Source organism: Carcharodon carcharias, chromosome 7, assembly GCF_017639515.1.
Source record: "Carcharodon carcharias isolate sCarCar2 chromosome 7, sCarCar2.pri, whole genome shotgun sequence".
Lineage (NCBI taxonomy): Eukaryota > Metazoa > Chordata > Chondrichthyes > Lamniformes > Lamnidae > Carcharodon > Carcharodon carcharias.
Window position 1 is genome coordinate 76,797,656 of NC_054473.1, and position 17,172 is coordinate 76,814,827.

Consider the following 17,172-nt stretch of genomic DNA (forward strand, 5'->3'; position numbering starts at 1 on the left):
TTGTGTTGGATTTTAACCTGTAACATTTATTGTTTTGTTTAAATAGTCAAGTTTATTTTGTGTGTCCTGGTTTTCCTTATTTAAACATAGGAACAGGAGTAGACCATTCAGCCCCTCCAACCTGCTCCACAATTTAACTAAATCATAGTTGATATTTTCACAACTCCATTCTCCCACCTTAGTTCCTTAATACCCTGTATTAAAAAACTATCAATCTCTATCTTGATCATTTAATTGCTGAATATCCATAACCTATCAGGAGACACATTTCCCAATTTTCACCACCCTCTGTCTGATTTCACTCCTGCGTGGCCTAGCTCCAACTGAGATGTGCCTCCTTGTTCTGGATTGTCCCACCAGGGCTAATAGTTTCTCTGTGGTTACTTTTTTGAATCTTTTTGTCATTTTCAGCACCTCAATCTGATCACCCCTCAATCTTCTAAACTCAAAGGAATACAAACCAAGTTTAGGCAACCATTCCTCATAATTTAACCCTTTCAGACCTGGCATCATCGGTGAACCTGCCCCCCTTGGTCATTATGTCCTTCCTGAGGTACAGTGCAGTAGACGATACTCTAAATGAGGATTGGATAAAGGTTTTGTACAACTGAAGCATCACTTTGTCCCCTTTGTATTCCCACTCCACAGAGATAAAGCCTTTTGCCCTTAGTCTTTTTGATTACTTTTAAACCTCTATCCTCATCCTCCAATGCAGTTCCAAGCGTCATGGCAATCCTGATATACTTAACATAAATGGCTATTTTTCATGTGGGTTCATTGAATGGTGATCAGGAATGGGGACCCTAAACAATTTTCCACTCTGACCTTCAACAATGCTGTTGTTACCTCTACAGTTGACTATTCTAATGCTGTCCTGGTTAGACTTCCAAAACTCATGGCCATTCAAAATCTTGCTTCCCATCTCCTAATTTACAGCATATCCCATTCACCCATCACACTGTGCTACCTGACCTGCACTAGCTCTCAGTTCGATGATGCCTCAATATTAAAAAATTCATTGTTGTGTTCAATCCTCTCCAGGGCCTTCCCCCTCCTAACGTTCCTAACTCTCTCCAAGCCCACAACACCCTCAGCCCCTTTAATTCTGGCCTCTTGCACATTCCTGATTTTTATCAGCCTACCATTGGCACCTATGCCTTCAGCTGTCAAGCCTTAAGTTCTGGAATTCCCTTCTTAAATCCCTGTGCCTCTCTGCCTCTCTGTCTCCTCCTTTATGTCACTCCTTGAAAACCATCACTTTGACCATGCTTTTGATCACCTGTTCTAACATGGTCGGTGCCAATTCTGTCTGATAGTTGCTCCTGTGAGGCCCCATGGGATGATTTATCATGTTAGAAGCACTATATAAATGCAAGATGTTGTTGTAAAATTCCCACCTGCGGAGAGTTAGGCCAATGACAATGGCCCTACCTTCATCAGCAAACTCACCACAGGTCAGGGGAGAAGTTCAAAAAAATAAGAAAAACTTTATATAGCAACTTACATGACCACAAATGTCCCAAAGCACTTTACAGCCAATTAAGTGGGGTTTTTTAAGTGCTGTCGCTGTTGTAATGTAGGAAATGTGGTAGCCAACAATAAGGTGAGTTAAAGTAGAACTGTGAGGTGATGTTTGGGAGGACTAACACGACAAGGGAATACACAATGAATGTTTGGACCCTAGGAAGTACAGAGGATCAGAGGGACCTTGGTGTACATGTCCATAGATCCCTGAAGGCAGCAGCACAGGTTGATAAGATGGTTAAGAAGGCATATGGGATACTTGCCTTTATTAGCTGAGACATAGAATATAACAGCAGGGAGGTTATGTCGGAGCTCTATAAAATGCTAGTTAGGCCACAGCTGGAGTACTGTGCGCAGTTCTAGTCACCACACTATAGGAAGGATGTGATTGCAGTGGAGAGGGTGCAGAGGAGGTTCACCAGGATGTTGTCTGGGCTGGAGTGTTTCAGCTATGAAGAGAGACTTTATAGGCTAGGGTTGTTTTCCTTAGAGCAGAGAAGACTGAGGGGGGACCTGATAGAGGTATACAAAATTATGAGGTGCATGCATAGGGTAGATAGGAAGAAACTTCTCCCCTTAGCAGAGGTGTCAATAACCAGGAGGCATCGATTTAAGGTAAGGGGCAGAGGTTTAGAAGGGATGTGAGGAAAAACCTTTTCACCCAGAGTGTGTTTGGAATCTGGAACACACTGCTTGAGGGGGTGGTAGATGCAGGAACACTTAAAACATTTAAGAAGTATTTAGATGAGCACTTAAAATGCCATAGCATACAGGGTTAGGGGCCAAGTGCTGGAAAATGGGATTAAAATAGATGCTTGATGGCCGGCACAAATACAATGGGCCGTAGGGCCTGTTTCTTTGTTGTATAACTCTATGACTAAAATGCTGCAAACTGCAATGTGATGGTGATAATCTGTTTCTGTGATGTTGATTGAGGGATAAATATTGGCCAGAACACTAGAAATAACCTCCCCCCTCTTCTTCAAAATAGTGCCATGGGATCTTTCCCATCCATCTGAGCAAGCAGACGGGTCCTCGGTTTAACATTTCACTTGGCCTTGCCAGTGATGCCCACACCCCATGAATGAATACATTTTTTAAAAAGTGGCACCTCCAACAGTGCCACACTTCCTTAGTACTCAGCTTTGATTTTTGTGCTCCACTCCTGGAGTGGGACTTGAACCCACAACCCTCTGACTCAGTGGAAATGTGCTGCCATCTGAGCCACGGTTGACACCTCAATGCCACACAGGGCAGTGAATTTGCCCCATGAGCCCTGGAACACTTATGATCCAGTTTATTGTGAGCACAGAGATGCCTGAAACTGGCAACAAACCATGGCATCTCCTCGGAGAGAATGCAGATTTCTGGTGATTGACAAGGAGAGATGAGATTATGTATGAGTTGTTGTTACTGGGAATGCACTGCCTGAGAGGGTGATGGAAGCAGATTCAATAGGAACTGTCAAAAGGGAATTGGATAAATATTTTGAAAGAAAGAATTTACAGCATTATGAGGAATTGGGGAGCTTTTTCTCCCAGGCTTAATGGTCTCCTTCTGTGCTGTAAGATTCTATGAAGGGTGGACAATAAACTGCAAACCGCACACACCAAGGGTGTTCCTCTCGATGAACACGGAATCCAGCTCCCTCCCCAAAAAATACAGGGTATGTGACCAGTTTCTTGCTGCACAACTAAGGTCACTGACACACCGCACTGCGGTTCTCTAACCCTTTGCAGAGATGGAGCAGATCGAAGCCATCGCCAAGTTTGACTATGTTGGCCGGTCGCCCCGGGAGCTGTCGTTTAAGAAAGGAGCCTCTCTGCTGCTGTACCACCGGGCGTCCGACGACTGGTGGGAAGGACGGCACAATGGATTGGATGGTCTGATACCCCATCAGTACATCGTGGTCCAGGACATGTGAGTGTGTGTCTGCATGGGAATCTTAGCTTTACCTCCAAATGGGCGTCATCTGGATGGGCCTGACTCATTAAGTTAAAAGGGATGGTTGATCTTACTTTCAAAAGCATTGCTCCCACACCTTTACAATTCATCGCCTTTAATTAATATATTTTTATAACCCAACCAAGTCCTGGCTTGTTCACAGGGGGTAGGATTTGCATGAAGGGGTTCCTCCCAATTGCCTTCCATTACTTAGGGGAAGGATCAGTGGCAATCCTGGAGACATGGCCTAATGGATTGAAAAGAGAGTGAGAGGCTGGCTGAACCCCTGGGGAACTTCCAGCACTAACCTTCCACCTCCAAGGCCCGGGGCTAAATCCAGCCCAGACAGCTGGGTTGAAAACCTGTACCCAGTGGGCTTGACTGGTCTTAATCTAGTCTTGATTGGGGTGGCTCCATGGTGCCAATATTTTGGCGCCAGTTTCACAAACTGGCAAACTCGTTCGGGGAAGCCGTAGGATGGCCGATGTAGGGAATTGAAACTGTCACAATGGACACCCTCCTTAGATTGGGGCTGAGATACACTGTTGAGGCAGAATAGAGGGAGCTTTACTCTGTGACTAACCCATAGGGTGGAATTTTACGGCTCCTCCCAATGGTGGGATCTTCTGGACATGTCGAAGTCACTGGACTTTTCAATGGCTCACCGCATTTTCCGGCCTTGGCCCAGCCCCTGCCACAATGGGGCTGTAGAATTCCACCAATATTGTACCTGCCTTTAGACTGTACTACAGGGGCAATGTGCAAAATTCGAAATAGAGTCTACAGCAAAGAAATAGGTCCTTCAATCCAATTTGTCTATGCTGGCCTATTGGATTGATTAATGACTACCTTGTATTTATGACCTCGACTGTTGGGCACACCTTCAAGTGTAAAAATTTTCTCTATGCCTCCCCTATTGAACACTTCTGTAATCTTAAAGACCCCTATCAGGTCACAGGTCAGCCTTCTCTTTCCTATAGAAAAGAGTCTTAGCCTGTTCAGTCTTTCCTGATAAGTATGGCCTCTCAGTTCTGGTATCTTCCTCATGAATCTATTTTGCACCTTCCATATGCCTCTATTTCCCTTTATAAGAACATCAGAAAATAATCAGTAGAAGTTGGAGTACGCCATTTAGCCCTTCAAGCCTCCTTCGCCATTTGACCAGATCATAGTTGATGCTCTCCCTCACACCACCTTCCCCCACTATCACCATATCCCTCGATTCCCTAAGTAACCGAAACTCTATCGACCATTTGAATTTAGTCAATGACTGAGCATCCACAACTCTTCAAAGGTTCACAACTCTTTGACTGAAAAAAAAATTTCCTCATCTCAGTCCCAAAGGCCAACCCCTTACTCCAAGACTGTGACCCCAGATCAGCACTTTCTAAGATAAAAGCAAAATACTGCAGATGCTGGAAATCTGAAACAAAAACAAAAATAGCTGGACTCTTCTGTTGAAGAGTCATACTGACTCGAAACGTTAACTGTGTTCCTCTCTGCAGATGCTGTCAGAACTGCTGAATTTTTCCAGCTATTTTTGTTTTTGTTTCAGCACTTTCTAGCCTGGGATGCTGTACCTGGCCTCAATGTTTGATGCACCCAATTGAAGTTCACTTTCAAAGAATGGAAAAGGTGTGAAAGATGAAGCAATGTAGAGGGAGATTTACTCTGTATCTAGCCCTGTGCCGCACCTGTCCTTGGAGTGTTTGATGGAGCAGTGTAGAGGGAGGTTTACTCCGTATCTAACCACGTGCTGTCCCAATCCTGGGAGTGTTTGTTAGGGACAGTGTAGAGGGAGCTTTACTCTGTATCTAACTCTGTGCTGTACCTGCCCTGGGAGTGTTTGATGGAGCAGTGTAGATGGAGGTTTACTCCGTATCTAACCCCGTGCCCTGGGAGTGTTTGTTAGGGACAGTGTAGAGGGAGCTTTACTCTGTATCTAAATCTGTGCTGTACCTGCCCTGGGAGTGTTTGATGGGGACAGTATAGAGGGAGCTTTACTCTGTATCTAACCCCGTGCTGTACCTGCCCTGGGAATGTTTGATGGGGACAGTGTAGAGGGAGCTTTACTCTGTATCTAAATCTGTGCTGTACCTGCCCTGGGAGTGTTTGATGGGGACAGTGTAGAGGGAGCTTTACTCTGTATCTAACCCCATGCTCTAACTGCCCTGGGAGTGTTTGTTGGGGGCAGTTTAATGAGACGACTATTGAGGGGGTTGGCAGACCATAAGACTGAGCATGTTTCTTTAAAAATATGTTTCAGTGGGACATGTGATTGCTGACTGGTTTCTGCTGTAGATCAGATGATTTGCATGGATGTAATCTGACTTCTCTGGTTGAGCTGTGGATTAAAATTAACTAGTATGATCTGGCTAGTGGGCAGTCCAGGGCATCTATTACAGAAGAGCACAAGGATCCACATCTTGTCTGATCCCATGAGCCTAGTTGTGAAATGAGCTTTGTTTCTTGTCTTTGGAAATAGTTTTGGAGAGCCCAAACTTCCATGTTTATTGAGAGGTGATAAATCCCCCTAGTTGCATTTTAACATCAGAGGTGTGCTCGCTTGCTTACTCACTGTCTCGCTTTGTCACTCTGTCTCTTGCGCTCTCTCTCGCTCTATCACACTCTCTCTCTTTCTCACCCTCTCTCTCTCTCGCTCTCTCTCCCTCTTCTTAACAGCATTTCTCTCTGATTAATCTCCCATGATGTCAGTCCAGGATCCATTGTCAAATGGCTACTTGGCTGCTCAGGCCCTTAAGTGGAGCAGTAAGTCACCATTGTCATATCATACTGGGTGCCAGCTGTAGTTCAGGGGTTGCATTCTCACCCCTGAATCAGAAGGCTGAAGTTTGAAGAGAATTCCAGAGACCTGAGCATAACATCTAGGCCGAAACTCCAATGCAGCCCTGAGGGAGTGATGCATTGTTGGAGGTGCCGCCTTTTAGACAAGACATAAAACTGAAGCCCGTTTACCTCCTCAAAGATACCACAGTGCTGCTTCAAAGAAGTGTGGGAGAGCTCTCCCTGGTGACTTAGACAATGTTTATCGCTCAACCAACAGTACTAAAACAGATAATCTGATCATTATCACGTTGTTGGGAGCTTGCTGTGTGTAAATTTGCTGCTATGTTTCTGACATTATAACAGTGGTCAAGCAAAGGAGTACTCCATAGCCTGTAAAGGGCTTTGAGATGTCACGAAAGGCACTATATAAATGCAAGTTTTTTTTATTTCAAGTCGAGCAGTAAGCAACCTTTGACTTCTGTCCTCAGGGATGATGCCTTCTCGGACAGCCTCAGCCAGAAAGCAGACAGCGAGGCCAGCAGTGGCCCACTTCTGGATGATAAGGCCTCGTCGAAGAATGATCTCCAATCTCCATCTGACCACTTGCCAGAGTTTTCCTTTGGAGGGATCCTGGGCAGGTACAGTGAGCGAAGGCTGTGTCTGTTCAATGTAAGGTTCTTCAAGGGGTATTGTGGTCTGTCTGATAAGAAGAGGGAACAGTTGAGAAGGCGGTGTTGGGCAGAAATTAAGCATTCTAGACATTGGCTTCTGTGATGAACAATGATAAATATGTGAGCGTGGCTCCCAACGATGCACACTGTAACTGCATTGTGTGGTATTAAAGGCCGCATGTTCCCTGTTTTGATCCTTGGTGTGGCTGTGGGGTACCAACGTTAGCCTCAGTACCCCTTGGCCAGGAGAGAGAAAATCATCCAAGCCTCCTGATGACTATTCAGCAATGTTGCCTATGGACAAGATCAGGCTCATCTGTGATGCCTCTGAATTAAATAGCTGGCCAAAACTCACCGCCTGGATTGGCACATGAGAAATAGCCATTTGGGTAGTTGGAGAAGGGGAAGAATGTTTTTGAAAGTAAATCGTGCTCAGATAACTGAGATTTTATTACTGTCAGAGGCTGTTAGTGGGTTAAGTATATGGCATTGATAGGAACCTGAGTAAATCTGGTGTCAACAATGGCTCAGTGGGTAACAGTCTGTTCCCAAAGACAGAGATCGTGGATTCAAGCCCCACTCCAGAGACTTGAGCACAGAATCTAGGCTCACTCTCCTGTGCAGTACTGAGGGAACGCTGCACTGGCTGAAGTGCCATCTTTCTGATGAGATGTTAAACTGGCACCTTGTTCTCCACCCCCGGGAGAATATGGAAGATCCCGGGTTGCTTTTTCGAAGGGCAGTGGAGCAATCCCAGTGTCCCAGAAAATATTTAACCGTTAGCGAACATCATCACCTTATTGTGATCAAATGGCTGTTTGTGGGAGGCTTGCTGTGCACAAATTGGCTGTTGCATTTCCCACATTACAACAGTGACTGCACCTCAAGGTGCCTGATTTGCTCTAAAGCACTTTGGGATGTGCTAAAGTTGTGAAAGGTGCTAAATAACTGCAAATTCTTTATTTCTCTTAGGGTGCGGTTGAGGTCAGACGGTGCTGCAATTCAGCGGCGTCGCAGTGGTGGTGATGCACACAGCCCAGTCAGAGCGTCAGGGCCAGGCATTGACACCCCCCCACGGGCCGCAGCATGCCCCAGCAGCCCCCATAAAATCACTGTCAGCCGGGGCCGCATGGAGAGCCCGGAGAAAAGGCGGCTGGCCACCTTCGGGAGCGCCGGCAGCATCAATTACCCAGATCGGAAGAACATCGGAGACAGCCATCCCATGAGGCAAACATCTCTGTCCACTCGCCACAGCAGTCTCGGAGATCACAAGGCTCTGGAGACAGAAGCACTGGCTGAGGTAATGAGGTCTTCACAGCTGAGAGGCTACAGGGAATGGCAAATAACATCATGGAGACATCACAGGGCTATCTTCTGGTTGTAGGGGTTCTAAGTGAAATGTGTTAGGACACTGAGATGGCCCCATGATACAAAACTGCCCCTAATCCAGCCTGAGATAGCAATCACACTCAGAGAGTCCAGGGATAGTGGGTGTAGGAGATGGCAATGTCACGCTTGGCACTCTTCTGAGATTAGGGCTGGGGCACATAGTTGGATCTGTACAGACAGAGCTTTGCTCTGTATTTTACCTTGCCTTCCTGGACTTGGGACTGTTTAATGAGGCAGCATAGAGGAAGCTTTAATCAGTATTTAACCTGTGCTGTACATACCCTGGGAATATTTGATGGGTCAGTGTAAAGGGAGCTTTACTCTATTTAACCTTACAATTCTTTCCTTTGAAGTGTTTCATGGGATATTGTAGAGGGAGTTTTACTCTGTATCTAACCCCATGCAGCACCTGCCCTGAGAGTGTTTGATGGGGATAAGGTAGAGGAGGTTTGACTCTGTATCTACCCCCATGCTGTACCTGCCCTGGGAGTGTTTGATGGGGACAGTGTAGAGAGAGCTTTACTCTATATCTAACCCCATGCTGCACCTGTCCTGGGAGTGTTTGATGGGAACAGTATAGCGGAAGCTGTACTATGTATTAAACATGCAATGTACTTGACCTGGAAATATTGGGTGGTATAGTACAGGCGGTTATTTACTCTGTATCTACATGCTGTCCGGTTCTCGGGGTTTTTGATGGAGCAACGAGAAAGGAACTTTACTCTGTATTTAACCCACAGGGTACCTGATCTGAGAGTGCTTGATGGGACACCATAAGGCATCTTTGCTCCATATCTAATCTTGCAATATTTGGCCTGGGAATATTTGATGGGCGTTGTAGGAGGGACCTTTACTTTATATCTAAGCTTACAATAAATTCTGTAAGAGTGTTTAACAGGGTGAGTTTGAGGGAGATTTACCTGTATCCAACCTGTACTATTCCTGTGATGGCAGAGTGTAGAGGATGCTTTACACTTCATTTTATGGATAGAATTAAGAAATAAAGAAGGATTTAAAATTATAGTGGGAATTGTGCAAAGCTAGTAGAGGTTGTGAAACAGTAGATATTTAAATGCCGAGATTAGGCAAGTATGCAACAAAGGCAATTTTGTATTACAAGGGGATTTTAACTTGCACATAAATTGGGATAAGTAGATGAGCACATTTCAGAAAGGAAGTGAATTTCTTGTCCAGGGCTGTTTACTGTAAGAATATATCCTAGAACAGCAAGTGGACGTGGCATATTATCTTGAGTAATGAGTATTGAGCTAGATTTGGCTAACTGCCTTAGTGTGTGAACATTTTTCTAATAATGATCATAATATTGATTGAGTTCAACACAGTGTTTGAAAGGAAGAAATGTGAAACAGTTACTAAGATTCTAGAGTTAGGTAACGCTGACTTCAATGTGATAACAAAGACTGTCCACATTAAACTGGGCTAATATGTTAACGGATAAAACAACAGATCGGTGGGAGATGTTCAAAAAAAATTCAATGTGATACAGAACCAGGTTATACCCCTAAGGGGCAAAAACTCTACTTGGCAAGAAAAACAACCATGGACAACTAAACAGGTAAGAGAAAAGATGAAACTAAAAGAAAAATGCAAAAACTAGTATAAATCCTGGCAAATGGGAGATATAAAGAACAGCAAAGGGTGTCTGGAATCCAAAAAGGGAGAATGAGAATAAATTTCAAATAGATATCAAAGTCAACACAGAATTTTTAAAATTGTATTAGGAAACAAAGGGTGATTGGGAGCAATGTGGGCCCCCTGAAAACTGATAAAGGTGATGTCAATGATAAAAAGGAAGTGACAGACTTTCTGAATAATTATTTCTGGTCAGTATTTACAGGAGAGGAAGAGGCCAACATGGCAAGGAAACTAAAATTGAATCAGGGCTAGGATCTCACCAAAATAACGTAAGCAAAAGCTGCAGTAATGAAGACAAGAACGTCATTAAAAAGTGCCAAATCCCCAGGACCAGGTGGTTTCAATCTCAGTTTCAGCTGATCAGAGAGCCAGCATGCATTGGACTGATGACTAAAGTAGTGAACAGGAGAATGTCTAAGGAAGTTATTTATATGGACTTTGGGAAGGCAAGGCTGTTTTCAGAGAATATTACCTAAAGTTGAAGTTCATGGAATTGAAGGCAAATTGGCAGAGAGGCAGAAGATAGATGGAATAATGGCCAGGAGTGGTGTCCCACAAGGATCTGTGTCAGAACCTCAACTATTCACTATTTACGAATAACTTAGGTGATGCCGTAGAAAGCCATATACCCAAATTTGCCAAGAATGAAATAAGTGGCATTGTAGGTGGAGGCATAAAATTACAAGAAGATATTGATAAACTAAGTAAATGGGAGTGAGGGGCTGGGGGTTCCAGATACATACATCATTAAAATGCTATGAACATTTTCAGAAACTAATCCAAAAGGCTAACGGAGCGCTGGACTTCATATCTAGAGGACTAGAACACAAGGGGGTAGAAGTCATGCTTCAGCTATACAAAGCCCTGGTTAGATCACACCTGGAGTATTGTGAGCAGTTCTGGGCACCACATCTTAGGAAGGAAATATTGGCCTTGAAGGGAGTGCAGTGTAGATTTATCAGAATCAGACCCGGACTTCAAGGTTAAATTTCGAGGAGAGATTACACAAACTAGGATTGTATTTTCTGGAATTTAGAAGGATAGAGAGGGATTTGATTGATATTTTCAAGATATTAATGGGTAGATGGAGAGAAGCTATTTCTGCTGGCTGGGGAGTTTAGGACTAGTCTAAAAATTAGATTTGGACATTTCTGGAGTGAAATTAGGAAACAATTCCACACACAAACAATGGTAGAAGTTTGGAATTCTTTCACTAATAGCAGTTGATACTAGATCAGTTATTAATTTTAAATCTAAAATTGATGTATTTTTTTTACTAAAGCTATTGAGCAAAGGCTGGTATGTGGAGTTAGGCTGCAGATTAGTCATGATCTTATTGAATGGCAGAACAGGCTCAAGGGGCTATACAGCTTACTCCAGTTCCTATGTATTTAACTGTACTTGTCCGAGGAATTCTTAAAGGTACTGTGGAGAGAAGGCCTTACTTTTATCTAACTTGTGCTGTACCTGCACTGTGAACAGCTGATGGGACAGTGTAGATGGACCTTTAATCTGTATCTAACTCACGTAATACCTGCCCTGAGCGTATTTGACAGGACAATGTTGGGGGAGGTTTATTTGTACCTAAACAGTAACTGCCCTGGGAGCATTTGATGCGGCAGTGGAGGAATAGCTTTATTATGGATCTAACCAACACTGAACCTCACTGGACATGCTTGATGGGACACTATACAATGATCTTTACTCCATGTCTCACCTTGCAATGCCTAACCTAGGCTTGTTTGATGAGCAGTGGTGAGGGATCTTAACTCTGTACCAAAGCTTGCTACACTTCTTGTAGAAGTGTTTGATGGAACTGTGCTTCACTCTGTATTTCCTGTCCCTGCCCTGGGAATGTTTGATGGGATAGTGTAGAGGGAGCTTTATTCTGCATCTAACCCCATACTGTACCTGCCCTGGGAGGGTTTGATATTGACACCAGGAGCCTAAAGTGATGAAGAACATAACATTTGCCAAAAGTAGGTGATTGTCCTGAAGCATCTGATGGGCTGCGTGCTGAGGTGAGATGACCCACTGCCCTAGTCTGAAGTTTGGTTTGGTTTTGCAGTCTTCCATGACCCTCGGCAGGTTTTTCCTTCCACCCTCCTTGTTCAGGAGTGCCAAGACCAATTATGATAGTGCTGCTCGGATTGGCTTCAGCTAACTCCACAATTTGTTTATTCATTTGCAGACTGGGCTTCATGACAAGGCCAATAGTTATTACCCATCCCTAATTGCCCTCAGCTGAGTGACTAGCTAGGCCATTTAAGAGTCAACCACATTGCTGGGGGTCCGGAGTCATAACTAGGCCAGACTGGGCAGAAATGGCAGATTATCTTGCTTAAAGGGCATCAGTGAACCAGATTTTTTTTTAACTTATTCTTTTTATTTTACAACATGGTCACTATAATTAATTTTAACTTTTTATTTTAAATTCTATATTAACTGAATTCCCTAGTTGGTATGGTGGGCTTTGAACTCGTATGTCTGGATGATTAGTCCAAGCCTCTGCATTATCAGTCTAATAACATAACCTCCATACTCCTCTTCATGCAATACAAATTGAACTTTCCTGATCTATAGGGTTAAGTGATACATCAGATGATGTAGTAGCCCATGACTCATTAGGTACATTGCATTAGTGCCTTTGGCCACCCCTTAAATTCTCAATATTACTATTACAGGCTCTCGTGAATGAAAAGGGATCAGAATCAACCATCACGTGAATGGAACGCGATGCTTAGGGGAGCAGTGAGAAGTTTTGAGAAGCAACTGATGACATTAGAGATGAGTGCTGTACAAAATGTAATGCACTTTTGCTCAGTAAAAGCTGTGGGCAGAGAGGGACAGTCCGTTGCATCTTTTAGGGTTGTCCAACATTCCCATTCTACTGAGAAAGTGTGCTGCAAAGCCAGGCCCAGCATAGCAAACAGTTCATCCAAGCAGGGTACATAACGCATACTGGACTGATACACTTGGAATGAGGCCTGCCACACAATGGATCCAGCATACGTCAGTGCAATCCCAGGCCCCATTGGAACCAGGCCTTGCACACATGGAACCATCCGGGCACATGGCGGAACAAAGCCCATCTCACACACAGTCAATTCTGGTACAAAAATCAATGTAAACCCAGCACACGCTGAACCAGACCTGGACCCTAATTGAACGAACATCTAGTGGAAGCAGGGATATTTTGTATTTAATGAGATCCAGCATCTGTCAGGATTTGAAAAAGCACACAATCCCACCATGGCCAACACACATGGAGCCAAACCCCAGCTGCACATGGTAGAAACACAGGCAACATGCTATTGAACTGGGCCCAGCACACATCTTCGTAAGCCTCCCTATAGTGTTCCTCCAGGCCCACATATGATTAAGCTCTTGTTTTTTTTTTGCAACGCCAGCCTTCGAAGGCAGCCCACCAAGGTATTAGCAGGAGATCTGCCCAGTGGATGGAATGGGCCAAGGCACTGTAGTAAATATCTGACAAGAACACACAGCATGAGCCAAAGAGAAAATATGAAGTCTGGTCCCTGTGCCTGACCTGCTACCACTGATTGGCCAGTCAGCCAGAAACATTCCCTACATAGCCTGAGCTCCATGGTAGAGGGACATTCATAATCTCACTTGAGCCTGGTCAGTTGAGCTTCAGCACAAAGCCACCAGACATTGGCCTGGATTTTCTGATCCTGCCCACAGCAGGAATCATTGCAGGCGGGATGGAAAGTTTGACAGACCAGCCAAAGGTCTGTTGACGTCGGGCGGGAATTTCCAGTCCCACCGTGAGCGGGACCGGAAAATCCTGACCTTTGAGTTTGTGGGTAAACCTGGGAATCGCAACTCTGGTTGGATGTGTTCCAGAAGTTTCCATCAAATGACCATCCGCCTCCAACTACCCCACCCCCACACTGTCACCACTAGGTGCACGACACATCAGGTGCATGACACATCAATCCTCCCAGTGCCCGGCCTACCTGCGCCACGTGGACAGTGAATAGAGGCCTGATTAGATACAGACTCTAAGGTCAGGATTTTCCAGCCCCACCATGCCGGGACCCACCAGGGGAGATTTGGCAGCCCAGCCAAAGGTCCATTAAATGTCGATGGGACCAATGATCCTGGCGGTGGGTAGGGCCGGAAAATCCTGCCCAAGGTCATCCAATTGAATGATTGATAACTTTTGGTTAAACAACCCTTTCTCCCCCTATCCAATATTTTTATAACAGAAACTGAAAAAAAAACGCTCTATTAACTGGCCTAATGATATTCCTCTCCTGGGTTTTACTCTTAGCAGCATCCTGGCAATTAATCTTTAATTCCTCTACACTCCAGGGAAATCCTGGTGGGCTGGCAGCCCACAGTAAATCTCAACACTGCTACCACTCCTTAGAATCAGCCTTACAAGGGTGATGTTGGTGGAGGCCACTGTACAAGGTTCACTAGCTATCACATATTATCATGTACCTTGTACTTTATATTCTGTATTCGACCGATGTAATGCTTGAGAAACTTCTGTAACCAAAAGACTTGCAATAAAATTTGTTTTGGGAAAAAGAAGCCATTTTTTTTAACTTAAGGTTCTCTCCTGCACTTTAGAGTGTTTTTTTTTGGTGCTGCTACTGAATAATTTTCAGTTTTTTTTCTGGCCAGGATATTGAGAAGACCATGAGTACAGCCCTCAATGAGCTGCGTGAACTGGAGAGGCAGAATACCGCAAAGCAAGCACCTGACGTGGTGCTCGACACCCTGGAGCAGATGAAGAACCCGCCGACTGGGGCTGTGAACTCCGAACCCGCCAGCCCGCTCCACACCATCATGATCCGTGACCCTGACGCGGCCATGAGGCGCAGCTCCAGTTCATCTAGCGAGATGATGACCACCTTCAAGCCAGCTCTGTCGGCCAGGCTGGCAGGCTCCCAGCTCCGGCCCCCACCGATGAGGCCTGTCAGGCCTGTGATCCAGCACCGCTCCAGCAGCAGTGGCAGTAGCTCCGGCATGGGCAGCCCAGCAGTTACCCCCACTGAGAAGATATTTCCCAACAGCACGTCAGACAAGTCAGGCACCATGTAACATAAGCCTGCCTGGGATCGCCACACCCGTGACAGAGGAGGCCACTTGGGCCTACTTTGCTGGGAAGATCTCAGGCCTCGGGCCTGATTTCCAGTTTGGAGCACTACCTGAATGCAGGAAGGAAGCCTTCCAAGATTAGAACTGCTTTATTCCCTTCCTTTTTATTATTGCAATGAAATAATGTGCAGCAGTTATTTCTCCCAGTGAAACGGAGTTGCCCGTAACAACGAATCAGCGCTGGAAAATATATCCACATATATATAAATATATAATATTAAAAAAAAGGACTCCATTTCAGGGTTACCTCAGATAAAGGTCCTTCTGCGGGTCCTGAGCAGGCTCGGGTGAGCTGCCAACTAAGCAATACAAGGAAACGCAGAAATTGCGTTCATGTGAGCGAAGGAATGAAACAAAACAGAAAAAGAAAAAAGGGGAGAGCAGAGAAGCAGAATAAAGGAGTTTGCATTATCTCAGCCAATTGTCGAGCTATGACTGACCATGGCTGACCACATCTGCCAGGATGGCCTTTAACATTGACAGGAGCCACTCATCTGATGGTTGAGGTTTCAGGCCGCAGGTCGACCCCTCTTGCACCTGGGATCAATGCTGTGCATAGAGGAGGACAAAAACCTCGATCCTCCTGCTTATAGTGAGCAGAGCGGAAGTATAAATATTGTAGCACAGTATTACCAGTTTAATTAATAAATAATGCAGTTGTACTTAATGCAGCATAACGTAACAATAATATGGAAATTAGGCAGAGTCTGTGGTTAAAATATGTAGTTTAACTTATCCTACTTCTTTTTGTGAAGCAATTAATCGATGTAGTATTCCTTTTGTAAGAAAATGTTTTCGATGTACAAAGTGTCACTAAAACAGGCAGAGGGACTACATGACATTTAATATGACATTTCATCATCTCTCTTGACAAACGCACATTATCATTAAGGTTCTTGTTTTTGTTTGGTTCTGTATATGCTGGAGTGGGAGGGTGTTTTTTTTTTTAGGGGGTGGGTGTGGATTGATAGTTCTGCATGGCTAACATGAGCTGTTGTATGTATCCAATGTGGAAAAGTACCCTCAAAGGTGAAAGGTAACAGAGGATCTTCTACACACCCTTTCAGTTGTTGAAACAGCCTATATTGAATTGCAAACTCTATATAACTGAGCCCATTAAGGGTTACAGGGTGGCAAGCTTTGGTGTGGATGGGTGGGGTGCGATCTTTAGCTGGTGACTGATTCATATTATACGTATATAACAGGGAGTCCCCTGGGGTCTGTGTGATTCTATTCAGGGCACGATAGACCTGTGTTTGTGTTCGTCATTGTCCAGTTTGTCTGGGCCTGCTTAGTTTTGCCCAATTTCTCTCCCCAAGGCATTGACTCTTGTTGGGGACTAATTGGCAGTCCTCTGCAACCTCACTCAACTTCCCTCCTAGACAGTGAGTGAACAGGGGGTGAGCAATTTGACTTTGGAGGGTTGTTCTGTAGTCAATATGTATGTTTTTCCATCAGCGGGGTGGGGTGGCACTCCACTAGGTAATGATTCCCCCCTAACCCCCTTCATGGCACATGAAAGGCCATGCGCACTGCCAACTGTTGAACTCAGGTAACTCAGCACAGGCCCACAATTGCATCAGGTCTGTGTGATTTAGTGCCTGCTGCACTGTTCCCAGAGAAAAAGTGACAAAAGAAAAATGCAGCAGTATCTGTATTGTGAGTGATCTGATCAAGGAGTTTAAACTGATAAGGTGGGTAGAGAGAAACTATTTCCTCTGGTGCGGGGGACTAGAACAAGGAGGCAGAACATTAAAATTTGAGTGAGGCTGTTCAAGAGTGTAATCAGGAAGCACTTCTTCATATAGAAAGCTAGTGGAAATCTGGAACACTCTCCTCAAAAAAGGCTGAGAGAATTGAAAATTCCAAAACTGAGACTGATCGATTTTTGTTAGTTTAATTGTTATGAAACCGAGGCAAGGTAGACAGGGTTAAAATACAAATCCGTAATGATCTAATTGAATAGTGGAATAGGTTGAATGGGGCTCAATGGCCTCCCCTTGTTCCTGTGTGGTTAGGTGCTACCAGTTGAAGAATGAGAGCATATATAGGAAGAGTGTTGGCAGGG

General features: G+C 44.7%; 1 protein-coding gene across 1 annotated transcript in view; it reads left to right on the forward strand.

The window, feature by feature from the left end:
* The window catches only part of srgap3 (SLIT-ROBO Rho GTPase activating protein 3), a 492,705-nt gene extending 478,171 nt beyond the window's left edge, over positions 1-14,534 (forward strand). Inside the window, exons 17-20 of the mRNA XM_041192000.1 lie at positions 3,264-3,444; positions 6,744-6,893; positions 7,899-8,226; positions 12,656-14,534. Of these exons, the coding sequence (XP_041047934.1) occupies positions 3,264-3,444; positions 6,744-6,893; positions 7,899-8,226; positions 12,656-12,697 (701 nt within the window). The 3' untranslated portion in view covers positions 12,698-14,534. The remainder of the gene's footprint in view (positions 1-3,263; positions 3,445-6,743; positions 6,894-7,898; positions 8,227-12,655) is intronic.
* The last annotated feature ends 2,638 nt before the right edge of the window (positions 14,535-17,172 follow it).